At 38.7% G+C, this 13,845-nt stretch overlaps 1 protein-coding gene across 1 annotated transcript in view; it reads left to right on the top strand.

Moving 5' to 3' along the window:
• unc119b (unc-119 homolog b (C. elegans)) overlaps window positions 1-13,845 on the top strand; it is a 19,744-nt gene that overhangs the window by 672 nt on the left and 5,227 nt on the right. The window contains exon 2 of the mRNA XM_037687337.1: window positions 12,938-13,051. Coding sequence (XP_037543265.1) covers window positions 12,938-13,051 — 114 coding nt within the window. The remainder of the gene's footprint in view (window positions 1-12,937; window positions 13,052-13,845) is intronic.

Genomic DNA, 13,845 nt, shown 5'->3' with positions numbered 1-13,845 from the left:
TGTGTGTGTGTGTGTGTGTGTGTGTGTGTGTGTGTGTGTGTGTGTGTTTGTAAGACCCATTTTCCCAACAGGGCCAACTGCTCCATATGGAGCTCAATGCCCAGGCTTAGGACAGTGGTGTAGTCTACATTTTTGTAGTGGGTATGTACTTAAACCAAAGTACAATGGTTAGTACAATGTAATCGTCAACTGATTTTGATTTTTAAGCATATTGAACATTTCCAAATTTCTCTGATGCCTATATTTGAATAAACAACGTACAACAAACTTCATACAACAGTTGGCTTTGTAGTAAAAACATGTTATAGAATTTATAAAGCAGTCTCAAAGCAAAACATGTTCAAGTATTAAGTTTACAGAATTTAATAATTTGCTGGATAAGCGAATGTAATAAACAAGCGCTGCATACAGGGATAGATCGTTACAGAAGCATTTAAGTGCCGTTTAACATATCAATGACATGTGCCTAATGACATGTCATGTATCACTGGGCACTTTTATTTGGGTATATTGAAATTCTTGAGCTTTTCTAGTGGAGTATACACACGTATCACATAGACTACACCACTAGTTTAGGACTAAGGTGTGAATTGAGGATGGGCTGGGTTTAGGGTACGGGTCAGACTCAGGGTTAGGCTATAGAAAAGAATGAAAAATGAATGGAAGTCAATGAAAAGTCCCTGTAAAGATAGAAAGACAAATGTGTGTGTGTCTATGTGTGTGTGCTGCAATGGGGATGAAAACTTAAAAGTATCCATAAAGGAGCCCCCAAAGTACAGATGACAGTCTATTTATTTATTTATTTATTTATTTATTTATTTGTGCAACATATCTGGTCATATTATGAACAGAAGGTCACCAGCTTGACTTGAGAGGAGATCTGGAGTCATCTCATGTGTGCTTCCTAAACTTTTTGTTTTCCACTCATCAAACATGTTGCTTGTTTAAATATACTAACTTTGCTAGCAATGAGCTAAAAGTTGTACAATGGTAGCTAAAAACTGAAAGGAGCAAAATAGCTCAAACCTATAGCTAACAGCTAGCTAATTCTAAAAGTAAGTGGGAGGTAAAAGCTAGATAAAAGTAAAAGACTATAACTCAGAATAGCCAGATGCTAGTTAAAGCTAGCATATAAAGACAAAATTAATTGAAGGGATCTGTTTTTTTTTCTGTCTGTTCTCCGGTGAAGACCGACGGTGCTCCGTACCCCCACCCCACCCCCACCCCCCGCGCTTCCCTGCTTGCACCCTTTCGTCCTGTGAACCCTTAAAGAGCCTCTTTTTTCTGCATACCTTCCTAATTCTAAGGATCAGCTCGTCTCTCAACAAAACTGATCAACTTCTCCCGTCAGGAGTCAGGGTAAGGAGGACCCTCTTACCTCGACGGAAACAAATTGGATTCATGATGACAACTAATTTTTTGCTGTTTGGCTGGTGAATTCTGGATTGTCTACAAATTCGTGTGGATGGATTGAAGCTCGGCAGCACTCAGACTGAATTATGTGGAGTTGCGTCAGAGCTGGAGCAGCTATTATCAGGACTGTGAACTCTTTAGCAGCACACATGAAGATGGGAATAATCTTGGAAAGGCTGTGAGCTCGACTTTAAGGAATCCATTCGGCTGTTTGAAGATTCCATCAGAGGAATATACCAGCAAGACTTTAAAAGGCAGAAACAGCAATTCATGAGTTCTGCCTGACCCAAAACTGTGGCCTTTACGCTGGACTTATCTCAACTCCTCCTGGCATGTTTTGAAAAAGACAAAGATACTTTGTCTGTCTCCTCACCCCTCTCTCCCCCAAGGCTGTGGACATGTGACAGAACCTCAACCAAGCTGATGATGAATGACACCTCTTATCTGGACAATGGCTGGGGGGGCTCTGGACTATGCTACAACCTTCCCTTAAAATTCAATGTTTTCACTGGCCTGTATGTAAATGTATAACATCTGTTTATGTTGCTTTGCTGTGGTAGGTTGTTTTGATGCCTCAAATCGTGCCCTGTCTAGGACACGGAGGAGAGATCTTTTTTTTATACCGTCTCTCCTTATGTTTTCTTCCCTTTTCTCATCTAAGCAAAATATTATTCTGAATAAGAATAAGAAAAGGCTGCGCTTTTTATAGTAGCAGCTTCATGCACTCCGCCCATCTTTTGGACGACTGTACGTACATGTTCTCGTTGTATCTTGGTGCAATGATAATAAAGTTTGTTCTGATTCTGATATTTAATGTCCAACAATTTTCAGTCAGGTCATCTGGACAGATTTTTTTTTTTTTTTTGCTGAAACATTTCACTTTCTATCCGGAAGGCTTCATCAGTCAAGGAAACACACAACACAAAACTGATTCTTCCTCCAAACAGCTTACTCCAAAGTGGAACAAACCAGTTTGGGGGAAGAATCAGTTTTGTGTTGTGTGTTTCCTTGACTGATGAAGCCTTCTGGATAGAAGGTGAAACGTTTCAGAAAAAAAATATATATATAAAAACTGTCTAGATAACCTGACTGAAAATTGTTGGATTGTATACCTGGATTGTTGAGCATGGACTTTTTTTCTTTTTTCTTTTTTTATCCTTAATGTATTTTATGGGAAAGATTTTGATAAAGAAAAACAAATATTTAGAAATTTAATTAAGTTGCCCCCCAAAAAGTAAGTCTTCTGAATGAGCCAAACGTTTCGACATATGAAAGACTAAAAAAGCATAAAGTATGCAAAAACATGAAGAACAAATAAGAAAACTGGAAAATGATGAACAAACCATATTCCAAACTCTTCATATCATCATCATCCTTACATGTTTCTTCTTAAATCTAAATATTGTCTTATGCTGATTTATTAATCATGTCACATCTAAATCTCCACGAAGCTGCTCTAAAGCTCCTATAAACAGCAGAACATGTAATTAGCTAAAGGGTGGCAGAAGGACATGTGACTATTTAAGGGCTACAGCTTAGACAGGAGTGAGATAACATCTAGACACACGTCAGGATCTGCTCCAGCTTTGAAAAGGACACATGAACCGTTCATCTACAATGGTCCTGCAACGCTTTTTCACCCAAACTGCTTCTCATGATGCTTCTTGTTTTTTCCTTGTTCGCTCACATTAAGTCCACTGTCCAGAAAAACAAGAGTGTGGTAAAGAGGAGAAGAAGAGAGTCCAGGCAGACTGTAATGGTTTGGACATGTCCAGAGGAGGGACAGTGTGTATATTGGTAGAAGGATGTTAGAACTGCAGCTGCCAGGATAAAGACAAAGTGGAGGACATGGAGGTAGTTGGAGTGAAGACAGAGTGAGATGAAGGAGGATGACTCACTGTGGAGGCCTTTGAAGAGGGAACGGCTGAAAGATGAAGAAGAAGTTCGCTCATATTAATAAAGGGAGCTCAAGGGCATCAATGATAGATCCTCACTCAAACAAAATCTTTAAAAAGACGTCGTGCTACGGTTTGGTGTGGTTTAGCTAAGAGTAATTCACAACACACACTTCAGCTGACGTGTGAGATCTGTGCTTAAAACTTCAGCATTACTCGTTGGAGTCGTCTGTAAGAAAAACATCTCAGCGTCTCACTGACCAGATTTTATTGAAACTGTAATCATTGAGTGCGCATCCACAACTGATTAAGTGTTGGCGTCAACCTGAGTCAAGATGTCTCAGAGATCACTCAGAGCCTCTCGAGTCAGGCAGTCTCCAGAAACTGTGATCACCTGGACCTTGGCCATTTCCACGTAGACACCGCAGACGTCATTATGATTCCACTCGTCGCACCCGGACCTGTTGGAAACTCTCACTTTCCTGCCTCGCGGCGTCATCACTGGAGGCAGGAGTAGGCACGTGTGAATCACCACGGCAACGAGGATGCGCGCTTGAATCACTACGGCAACGTGAAGCATCTCCCTCTTGGTTACAGGCAGCTCTGTTCTCCCACACACTTCCTGTTTTCTCTCCTCCTCCTCCTCCTCCCCCTTCTCTCTCCTGTGCTACAGTGTAGCTGATTCAGTTCATTGATGGACAGAAATTAAAATTCTCTTTATCCTGCTTTTAACTGTCACGTATCATTGTAAACCTGAAGAAATTGAGGTTTTGTAAATTATAAAACATACTAAGTCTATCTAATAATTTATTTTAGACGTGGATAATAAATCATGTTATCACCGAGCTTCAGAACGCACACTGTTTATACTTCGTCTTATTTATTTCTTATTTTTGTGGAAAATACCAAACCTAAAATCGCATTTTATTGTATTTTAGAGGGTAAAATTATATTTTAGATTAAAAATTTATAAACAATAAACAACCTAAAGAAACAAAACTCAAACTTTACCACAACGTGAGGTCAAATAGAAATTAGAATTAGAAAAATTAAAAAGAGTTATTCATTTTGTTCTGCTACTTGAAAATTATTATGATTGAACTAATTGTTTGAAAAAAGGGGAAGATATAATAAGATTTTTTGTTCTTTCTGCTGCCTTTCATTTTAAATCTCTTGTATTTTTTTTATATTGTTATGGAATTGTTTTGTATTTTTTTAAATGAATAAACTTTATACCATACCAAATATGGCGGCTGAATATTTTAAGCATCTGATTAAAATTATATGTGAAGTATCCTGTTTCAAAACTACAATATGTAAAACATACAGTATTACCTAATAATAATTATCAAAATGTGTCGTGGAAAATAACTGATTCCCAAACGATCAGGTGTAGATCTCATCACATTTAAATCAAAATCAAATATTTCATGTATTTGCAAGCAGCCAAAACTGAACCTTTTAAATAAAGTAATAGCTCAAATAAGAATTTGTGTTTCATATTTTCACAGCAACGTGTCTTTGTTTTTTTTTTTCAGTTTTCTTCTTGCATCTTTCTGTGTTCGCCTCTACCAAACCACAGGTGGAGCTCACAGTTCAAACACTCAGCAAATGCTCAGCTTTTTTAGGCTAACTCAGCTTTAGCTGCAGAGATGATTATCATAAATCAATTCACTGCTTTTTGTGTTTACTAAACTAAATGTTTTTGAATGTTGAACTGATGAGTGTATCAGGCAAACAGTAAAAGAGAAATGGAAATAAAATGGCAGCAACAGACTGATGAAGATCTAATGACAGATTTCATTCATCTTAATATAATTATTTATGAGTCACTTAAACAACAGTGCTGCTGCCACGTGTTTGCATTTTTTAGCTTTTGTCATTTTTAGTTTGAGAATCAGACCACAGATGTAGGTCAGTGGACGTGAGTATGTTTTAAAGAGATATTTTGAGCTTTTTAAACTTGGGTTATGTGAAGTGCTGTTTAGTAGTTGGCGTCAAACCTGCAGCACACAGCAAAGTGCTTTCAGTTTCACCATCTAAGACTAATTAAACCTAAAACCCCTGTTTGTTTTCAAGTTAAAATAAGATTTTCTGTTCAGGTGCAGTGATTCTCAAACAGATCATTTCGAGGGCTCGGATTGATGAAGTCCTTTGGATGAAAGACAAAACGTCTCACCAAAAAAAAAAAAAAAACCCAGTCCAGATGACCTGACTGAACTTTGTTGGATTTTTTTAACCTGGATTATTGAGCATGAAGTATTGTGTAAATGCTAACCTCTGAATGACTGGAAACATTTGCTGAAGAAGCTGAAACTGATCTGTTAAAGCTAAAAGAAGCAAAACATGGACTAAAAGATGAGAAAATGATAGCTTAAAAATAATGTGAACTGAAAGTAACTAAATGTTATCTAAAAGTTAAAGTAGCAAAATGCCAGCTAGAAGTATCAAGATGCTAGTTGGAAAATAAAAGTAGCAATGCTCTAATTTACTTGAGTTTAAAGTAGCTAAATGCCTCCTTAAATGTAGATACCTTTTAGCTAAAAGTAGCTAAAGGAAGATAAATGCTACCTAGATAAAGATAGATAAATTGTAGCTAAAAGTAGCTAAACATAGATAAATGCTAGCTAAAAGAAATGCTAGGTAGATAAATGCTAGTTAAAAGAAGCTAAAGGTTGATAAATGCCAGCTAAAAGTAGATAAATGTAGATAAATGCTAGCAAAAGTAGATAAAGGTAGATAAATGCTAGACAAAGTAGCTAAATGTAGATACATGCTAGCTAAAAGAAGCCAAAGGTAGATACATGCTTGCTAAAAGTAGCTAAAGACAGATAAATGCTAGCTAAAAGTAGCTAAAGATAGATAAGTGCTACCTAAAAATAGCTAAATGTAGATAAATGCCACCTAAAGGTAGCTAAATGTAGATGAGTGCTACCTAAAAGTAGCTAAATGTAGATAAATGTTCGCTAAAAGTAGCTAAATGTAGATGAGTGCTACCTAAAAGTAGCTAAATGTAGATAAATGTTTGCTAAAAGTAGCTAAAGGTAGATCAATTCTAGCTTAAAGCTAAAAGTAGCTTAAGTAAAAATAAATAGAGTCAGTATATGGAAGCAGACTTCAAAGAATATTTTTGAAGGAAATGATGAAATCTCAATGTACAGTTAAATATTTGAAAATATATAAAAGTTGCCAAAAAAAAAAAAGTCATAGCCAGAAAGTCTGGAATGAGCTGAATGTTTTGACAACACAAAAGGTAAAAGAGCACTGAAGTATGCAGTAGTTTCATGTCATTAAAAAGGACAAATAATAAAGAGAATCAGGATACCTGTAGTATTCACACAACTTAACCACATTAATTCATGTGAGCTGCAAGGATTTGTCACAATTAAACAGCATGATTAGCCATTTAAGGGTTAAACTGTAGACCAGTTAAAGGAGCCAGCCTGGACATTTATCTGCTCTTTATAAGTTTGATTTCTTAGAAATGCCAGGCTGCAGCAAAGCCACAAGATGACACTGTTAGGTTTTCTTGCATATGCATTTTTTTTTTCATTTTCTCTTCCTTTTCCTTTCTGCTGTGCCTCTCAACAATTAGTATTTTTTCTGTCAACCATCGTGTCACATGAGAGTAAAAGCGAGAAGTAAAGTGAGTCTTAAATTGGACTAAAACAGTTTTCATTTAAGACAAAGTTGTGTTTTTTAAACTCTTGAACAGTGAGCTCAAAATCTTCCACAAAATTATCGTTTCATGTTGTTTTTAGATTTTACCATTTAGAATTGTAATTCACTTTTTTTAAATTCACGTTGACTTTTCATCAGTTTCAAACTATACAACAGCTCAGGAGGGAGGAGTTCTTAAAATGAGAAGAATCCCAAAAAGTAGAAATAAAACTCAAATCGGCTTTTAATTTCACACATGTCCTCGCTGAATGTTTAAAGAAAACATATTAAACTGCAAAGTACTGTTGGTGTGGTGGCACGGTGGCTCAGTTGGTGGAACGGTTGCCTCTCAGGGAGAAGGTTGCCAGATCAAATCTCCGCAGGGGCCTTTCTGGGTGGAGTTTCCATGTTCTCTCCGTGCATTTGTGGGCTTTCTCCGGGTTCTCCGGTTTCCTCCCAAAGACCAAAAACATGCATGTTAGGCTGATTGGTAACTCTAAATTGTCCCTAGGTGTGAGTGAGAGAGTGAATGGTTGTTTGTCTTGTTCAATGGACTGGAGACCAGTCCAGGGGGTCCTTGGCCTCTGGCACAGTGACTGCTGGATATGAGAACCAGTGACCCCCGAAATCCAAAAATAAAGCAGAATCAGGTAAAGATAATGGATGAATGGTTTCGTTGGTGCATATTTTTAATTTGGATTCTAAGAAAATAATATATATACTCATTTTTTAACACAAAATAATCTGTGAATTCGTTCAAAAACAACCCTGACATGGAGACGTTCATGGCTCCAAATTTAAACAACAATAAAAGGTTCACCGTTTCTAGACAAATAAAAACTATAATAGTATGAACATATCAATGTGCAGCTGAGAACCCAGATCCCATTATCAGTGTCAGCTGTTCTCACCTGCATGTTCTGTTTAAAAGCCTTTAATATGGCTTCATGTGGTCCTAAACTCGGAGCACTGGAAGGTTCCTCAGATCTATTGTGTGATTTGCAAACACAAACTATCTGCTGAAGCAAGATTTCAACTGTGTCATTTATGAATGTTGGTCAAATGTCGAACTTGAATCGAACGTTGCTAATTTTAGAACGTCAAAAATATCAATTATGTTGGCTGAGAAGGTCTGAATTACAATCTCTGTTCCAGTTCACCCTAAAGGTGCTCAATAGGGTTAGAGCAAGACTATCCAACTGGTGGCCCGGGGGCCAAATCTGGCCCACGGATGAACTTAGTTTGGCCCACTAATAGTTCATTTTAAATTAAACTAGATTTTAAACCATAAAACTAACTTAATGATAATAACTGCTGGATGTCTGGCCCCCGAGCTCATGGATTTCAGTAACTGTGGCTCCCTGAGCAATTTAGTTGAATAGCCCAGGTAAGTTTTTTTGTAACCAACCTCATCAAACCATAACTATAGTCTTTGCTTTAGAAAAGGGTCTTTCTTAAAGTGTTGCCACAATGTCCAAAATGTCTGCATGCCGAAGCTTTAAGCTTTTCGATGATTGGAGATAAGAGGCCAAGCTCAAAACCCCTAAAAACACACACTATACCTCATCCCAACAAAGTTAAGTCAGGTCAAATGGACTGTTTCTTTTTTCTTGTTGAGATATTTCGTCCTTCATCCAAAGGACTTCATCAGTCTGAGGAGCCACAACAAACTCAGCCCCAAGCATCACACTCACATAAAGGCCCAACCAGTTTGATGGTGATAAGATGGTTTCTGGGGCCTGTCCTCTCCCCCTTCGGCTCCTCTGAGGCAGACGTAGCCAAAATGGTTCAAAACATCCAAGTCCATGCTCAATAATCCAGGTCAAATAATCCAACAAAGTTAAAAGTCAGGTCACAACACTTCAATAGAATGCAACAGTTATCCGTTGTGTCCAAACACTTTTGGTCATAAAATGCACATTTGCTCATTTTGGGGTCACCTTAAAGGACTTTCTGCAGACTTTCTTAAATTTTTGCTGATGTTGAAGTTTGAAGAAGTGGTTTGCGGACCTGTTTCCCATTTTCAGCCATTTTGCCAGCTAACAGTCATATCGGTGTGTTTCGTAACTTTGCTTTGTCTGTGATGACCAGACATTCGACTGGATCGGTCCCAAGCAAGCGCTTGGTGTTCCTGTGAGTGTTTACTGTCACAGTCCAGAAGGAGAGCCGAGGGGGGAATCTATAAACTCTGGTCGCTTCAGTGGTTTCCTTCTGTGGATGCACACGTGTGTGAAAAAGAGACCCTAGGTGGCTGGCTGTGTAATTTACTGCAGACATAGCAGCTTTTATGAGACAAAGTAAACACACACGCACACACTAAACTAATCGTCTCTAATTTAGCCTTGTTGTCGTCCTGGGATTTCATTAGGAGGCTTGAAGATGACAATTAGCGCCCGGCTAACAAAAAGGACGAGGACATCACCAGCTGGGGTTCAGTCAGCACAGACACGCACCAAAAGATGCAGATCTGGTATTAAACGTGCCCTGAAGACATTACCATTAAAACAAGCTTAAATTAGATCTGGATAGGTTTGAGTGAGCATTTAGAGTTCTACATTCAGAGCAACAAAATCACTAAGAACAAGATTAACTCTGGCAAAATATATAAAAATCTGCATTAAATGACAGCCTGCATGGATTTGCATGGGATGCATCGGTGAATAAGATTCAAAAACATAAGAATAAACTCAAAGTGTTGTTGATAATCCTTCAGGGTCTGAGGTTTATGTTAGCTGACCCTGACCATTCTCTGAAAAATACTTTCAATGTAGAAATTATGCTAAAATACTGGCATGCTACAAGGAAACATAAGACTTTTTACATCCCAGCTGTTACATTTGCTTTCAGTTTGGGTTCTACTGACTCAGACTTCCTGGTTTCTAACTGCTCTCTTTAGTTTTTACAGCTACTTTCTGCAACAGAACCACGGTTATTGGAACGCTCAAAGTGACTTTACGTTTTAAAACAAAATAGCTGCACTATAAACCCAAACACTGTAAATCTGCTGAAATCCTGTAATTATTCAATCCAGCTTGATTTGTGAAGCACTTTACACACGGCTCACGCAAAACAGCATACAATCAGAACACACGTGAAATTAAACCAGGTAATAAAACAATAAATTGCGTAAAATCTGATCAAACAAAAATTTTAAACAATGAAATCTACAAAAATTTAAATCAGTTAAAAATAAATAAAACAGCCCTTTTTAACGTGTTAAAAGCCAAAGCAAACATGAGTTTTGAGAATAGACAATGAAGAGGCCTGTCTGAGCTGGAGGGGCAGCTCGTTCCACAGTTTAGGAGCTGCTGCATGCAGCAAAAGCTCAACACCTGCAGGACTTCATGTCTGCTTTTTTGGGACCCTCGGGATCAGCTGGTCTGAGTGACCCAGAGGTTAGTGGTGCAGCAGCTCAGAGACAAAGGGTGAGGCAAAGCCATTTAAAAACATAAAATATTTTAAAATGGATCCTAAAATGCACGGGCAGCCAGTACAGTGAGGGTAATATGGAGGGAGATGTGCTCACGTGTGCCAGTTAAAAGACTCGCTGCAGCACCCTTTGCAGTCGGGCAATAGAGGACCCACTACCCTCCAGATAAAGCGTGTTACAATAATCCAGACAGGTGGTAACAAAGGCATGGATTACTAATTATGAAGCAATATAGCTTTAGAAAATTTGTGATAATATGTATAACTATAGCAAAAAAAGATACATTTTTATTTGTACAAACAATACTACCATATTTTTCAGACTATAATGTGCATCAGATTATAAGGTGCACTATCAACGAACGGGTCTGTTTTCAAAGGAGCATTAAGCGAAACAAAACAGTCAGATAAGTCAAACTTTATTCAACTCATTCACAATAACTCTCAATATTGTGCAGTTGTACCACATAAAATTGGTTCGAGGTCAGTAGCACTGTTGCCTCACAGCAAGAAGGTCCTGGGTTCAATCCCCGGTTGGACCTTGGGGTCTTTCTGTGTGGAGGTTTAGTGTTCTTCTCGTGCTTGTGTGGGTTTTCTCCGGGTACTCTGGTTTCCTCCCACAGATCAAAAACATGCATGTTAGGCTGCCTTCAGGCCTCCTTTGCAAAAGAGATCTGTGATCTCATTGGAATTTGCCTGGTTAAATAAAGGTTAATACATAAGGCGCACCGGATTATAAGGCTCACTGTTGATTTTTGAGAAAATTAAAGGTTTTTAAGTGTGCTTTATAGTCCAAAAAATAGGGTATTGCAGACGATTTGATTACGGCACAGCCCTAAAAGAAACCAAATGTAGAAAAAAGTTAATTTGGCAACAACATTTCATTTAAGAAGCAGAGATTTTGGGATATGAGTTCCTGGGTTTGAGTTTAGAACAGCTGGTGGGTTGACTGGCAGGTCAGAGCTGCCATCATTAGCAATTAAATCCCCCCCAATGAAACCATTTGCTCCAGTGTTGCTCTGAGCGGGCAGATGTGGTCGTTTTATTAATCAGCTGACACAGCAGATGAACTGGGAGTGCCTGCGTATGTCCATCAAACCAAACTGCACAACAAGGAGGACAAATAGGTTTAATGATAACAAGAACTACTTCAATCCACCAACATCATATTTGTTTCTGGTGCGACTCAGAGGAAGCAGCATCTTTACATGGATAGATGTAACACAGACCCGTGGTGTTGGATCAGGCAGGAGCAGGAAGCGTCTGCTCTGCTGGACGACTCTAATAAGCCATGGCGTTACTTGGTAAGGGCAGGAAGGATTAGAGGAGTAAAAATAACTCTCTTCTCTTGCTTTACTGGCTGCTTTGGGTGTTTGTGCTCCAGTCCTGTCTGTCAGGAAGCGGCCTTTCAAAACACAGTTAGTCATCTTGATTCATGTCAAAAATACACGGATAGATATAGTCAGCTGGTCAATAGTTGATGAGGACTTGAAACTGAACTGGTCTGAGGGTTGTTAACTGGGCTTTTGTAGTATTTGAATGTGTTGCAAAAAGTCTATGTGTCCCGGTGATGGACTTGAGACCAGTCTAGGGTGTTGCCACAATGATGGCTGGAAATGGGCACCAGTGACCCCTGCACCCCAAAAAGGAAGAAGCAGGTAAAGATGGATGGATATTTTGTCATTATTCGTCCATCCATCCATTTTGTAAACCTGCTTGATGTTGTTCAAGGTCACTGGAAGGTGGTGTGAATCTCCAGCCATCATCGGTGGTGTGAGACACAAGGGACAGATCACCAGTCTTTGCAGGACCGAATAAAGACAAACAACCATGCATGTTCATACCAACTTAGGATCAATGTAGAACCTCCAGTTAACGTAACGTGCATGCTTTTGATCTGTGGGAGACGCCCACACAGAACGACCCCAGTCGAGTCTTGACCCTGCAGCCATTTTGTTGTGAGGTACCAGTGCAGAACTGTGAACCACTTCACCACCACACCAATTATTGACAGTAAAGACATGAAGATGCAGCTCGTTGATTTTTAAAAATCAGTTTATTACAAAAGAAACATTAAGCAGGTAAGGAGACAGGTCCAAGTGGCAGAATGCGTCCAACCCCGACCATCAGGGAACTCATTTGAACAAAGCTTATCTGTGAAACACATCAGGCTCGTCACAACTTAGAAGGCAGCATGACCAAACATCGGAGCGGAAAAAGATGTGCACTGTGCAGGACAATTCTGTTACACCTGCTAATTAACAAAACATTGACATTTTCTATGATTTAGGTCAAATTAGCCAAGTACTTTCAGGAATGTTACTCTTTGAGCCTCATTTTTCTGGTACTCTAATAAAACTGCTTACCAATATATTTGATACCCAGTCAATTGCTTCCTAGTAGAAATCTGCTTTCATTAAAGAGTTAAACAGTTTTTGGCACTTTTGTTGGGCAAAAAATGTTGGCATTTTTATTGATGCACTTGTTTATTTGCATTTTGTGGTTATTTCCTGTAACACCCCCTACTGTCTCTTTCTTAGATTATCTGTGCGGCCCGGAGGAGAACATTTACAAAATCGACTTCACAAGGTTCAAGATCAGAGACATGGAGACCGGCACTGTGCTGTTTGAAATCACCAAACCTCCAACCACAGGTGAGTCACTCAGTAACTCTGTGGATTTGTTGCATTTAATCTCAACTCACCTTGAAGTGTTCCCAATAAACACATTGTAAAGCAGCTACGTGCTTAACATTCACCTGGAGAAACTGCAATGGGCTGTTGTGGTGTATGGACCTAAACAGACACACGGAAGAAAAGTCCAACGTTTTAAAACAGCATCAGTTTTTAGTTTGTGTCAATCTTAGGGTTTCTGTGTTTCATTATGAGTTCAGACAGTTTTGATTTGTTGGTCACTTCACCAAATGTTCTGTTGTCCAGCTCCTTAAACACTATCTGGTTTTCATTAGCAATAAGCACACATGTGGTCACTTATAATATCCCATCCATGTATAAATACTCCTGGGATTGTTTCAGTTAAAAAAAGAAGCCAGTCTGAATGGTTTTCTTGATTGAAGGGTGGAAACAGAAGAGCCGATTGAGAAGCAGTCGGTTAAAATGGAGAGACAAGACAGTTCCTGTAACAAGAATTACTGGAGCGAGGCTACAAACTTTTTTACGGAATACTGATTGAAAAATAAAAATAAAAATCAAGAAAACTTGTAAATTCAGAGAACAAAATTTGTAGGAATACATAAAAAAAACAAACAGATAAAACTGATCAGTCTGACTGATATAGACTCTTCAGAAAAAAACAAAATGCAGTAGTCCCTCGTTTATCGCGGGGGTTTCCGTTCTCAGCTGCCCCGCAATAAGTGAAGAAACGCGAAGTGGGAATAGTAGTACAAGTAGTAGTGTAGGTGTAGACATCTGTGTATATATATATATAT

This window comes from Nematolebias whitei, chromosome 14 (assembly GCF_014905685.2).
Source record: "Nematolebias whitei isolate Nwh7 chromosome 14, NemWhi1, whole genome shotgun sequence".
Classification (NCBI taxonomy): Eukaryota; Metazoa; Chordata; class Actinopteri; order Cyprinodontiformes; family Rivulidae; genus Nematolebias; species Nematolebias whitei.
The sequence above is the reverse complement of the archived record's forward strand: the minus strand, read 5'-3'. Positions and strand labels throughout refer to the sequence as shown.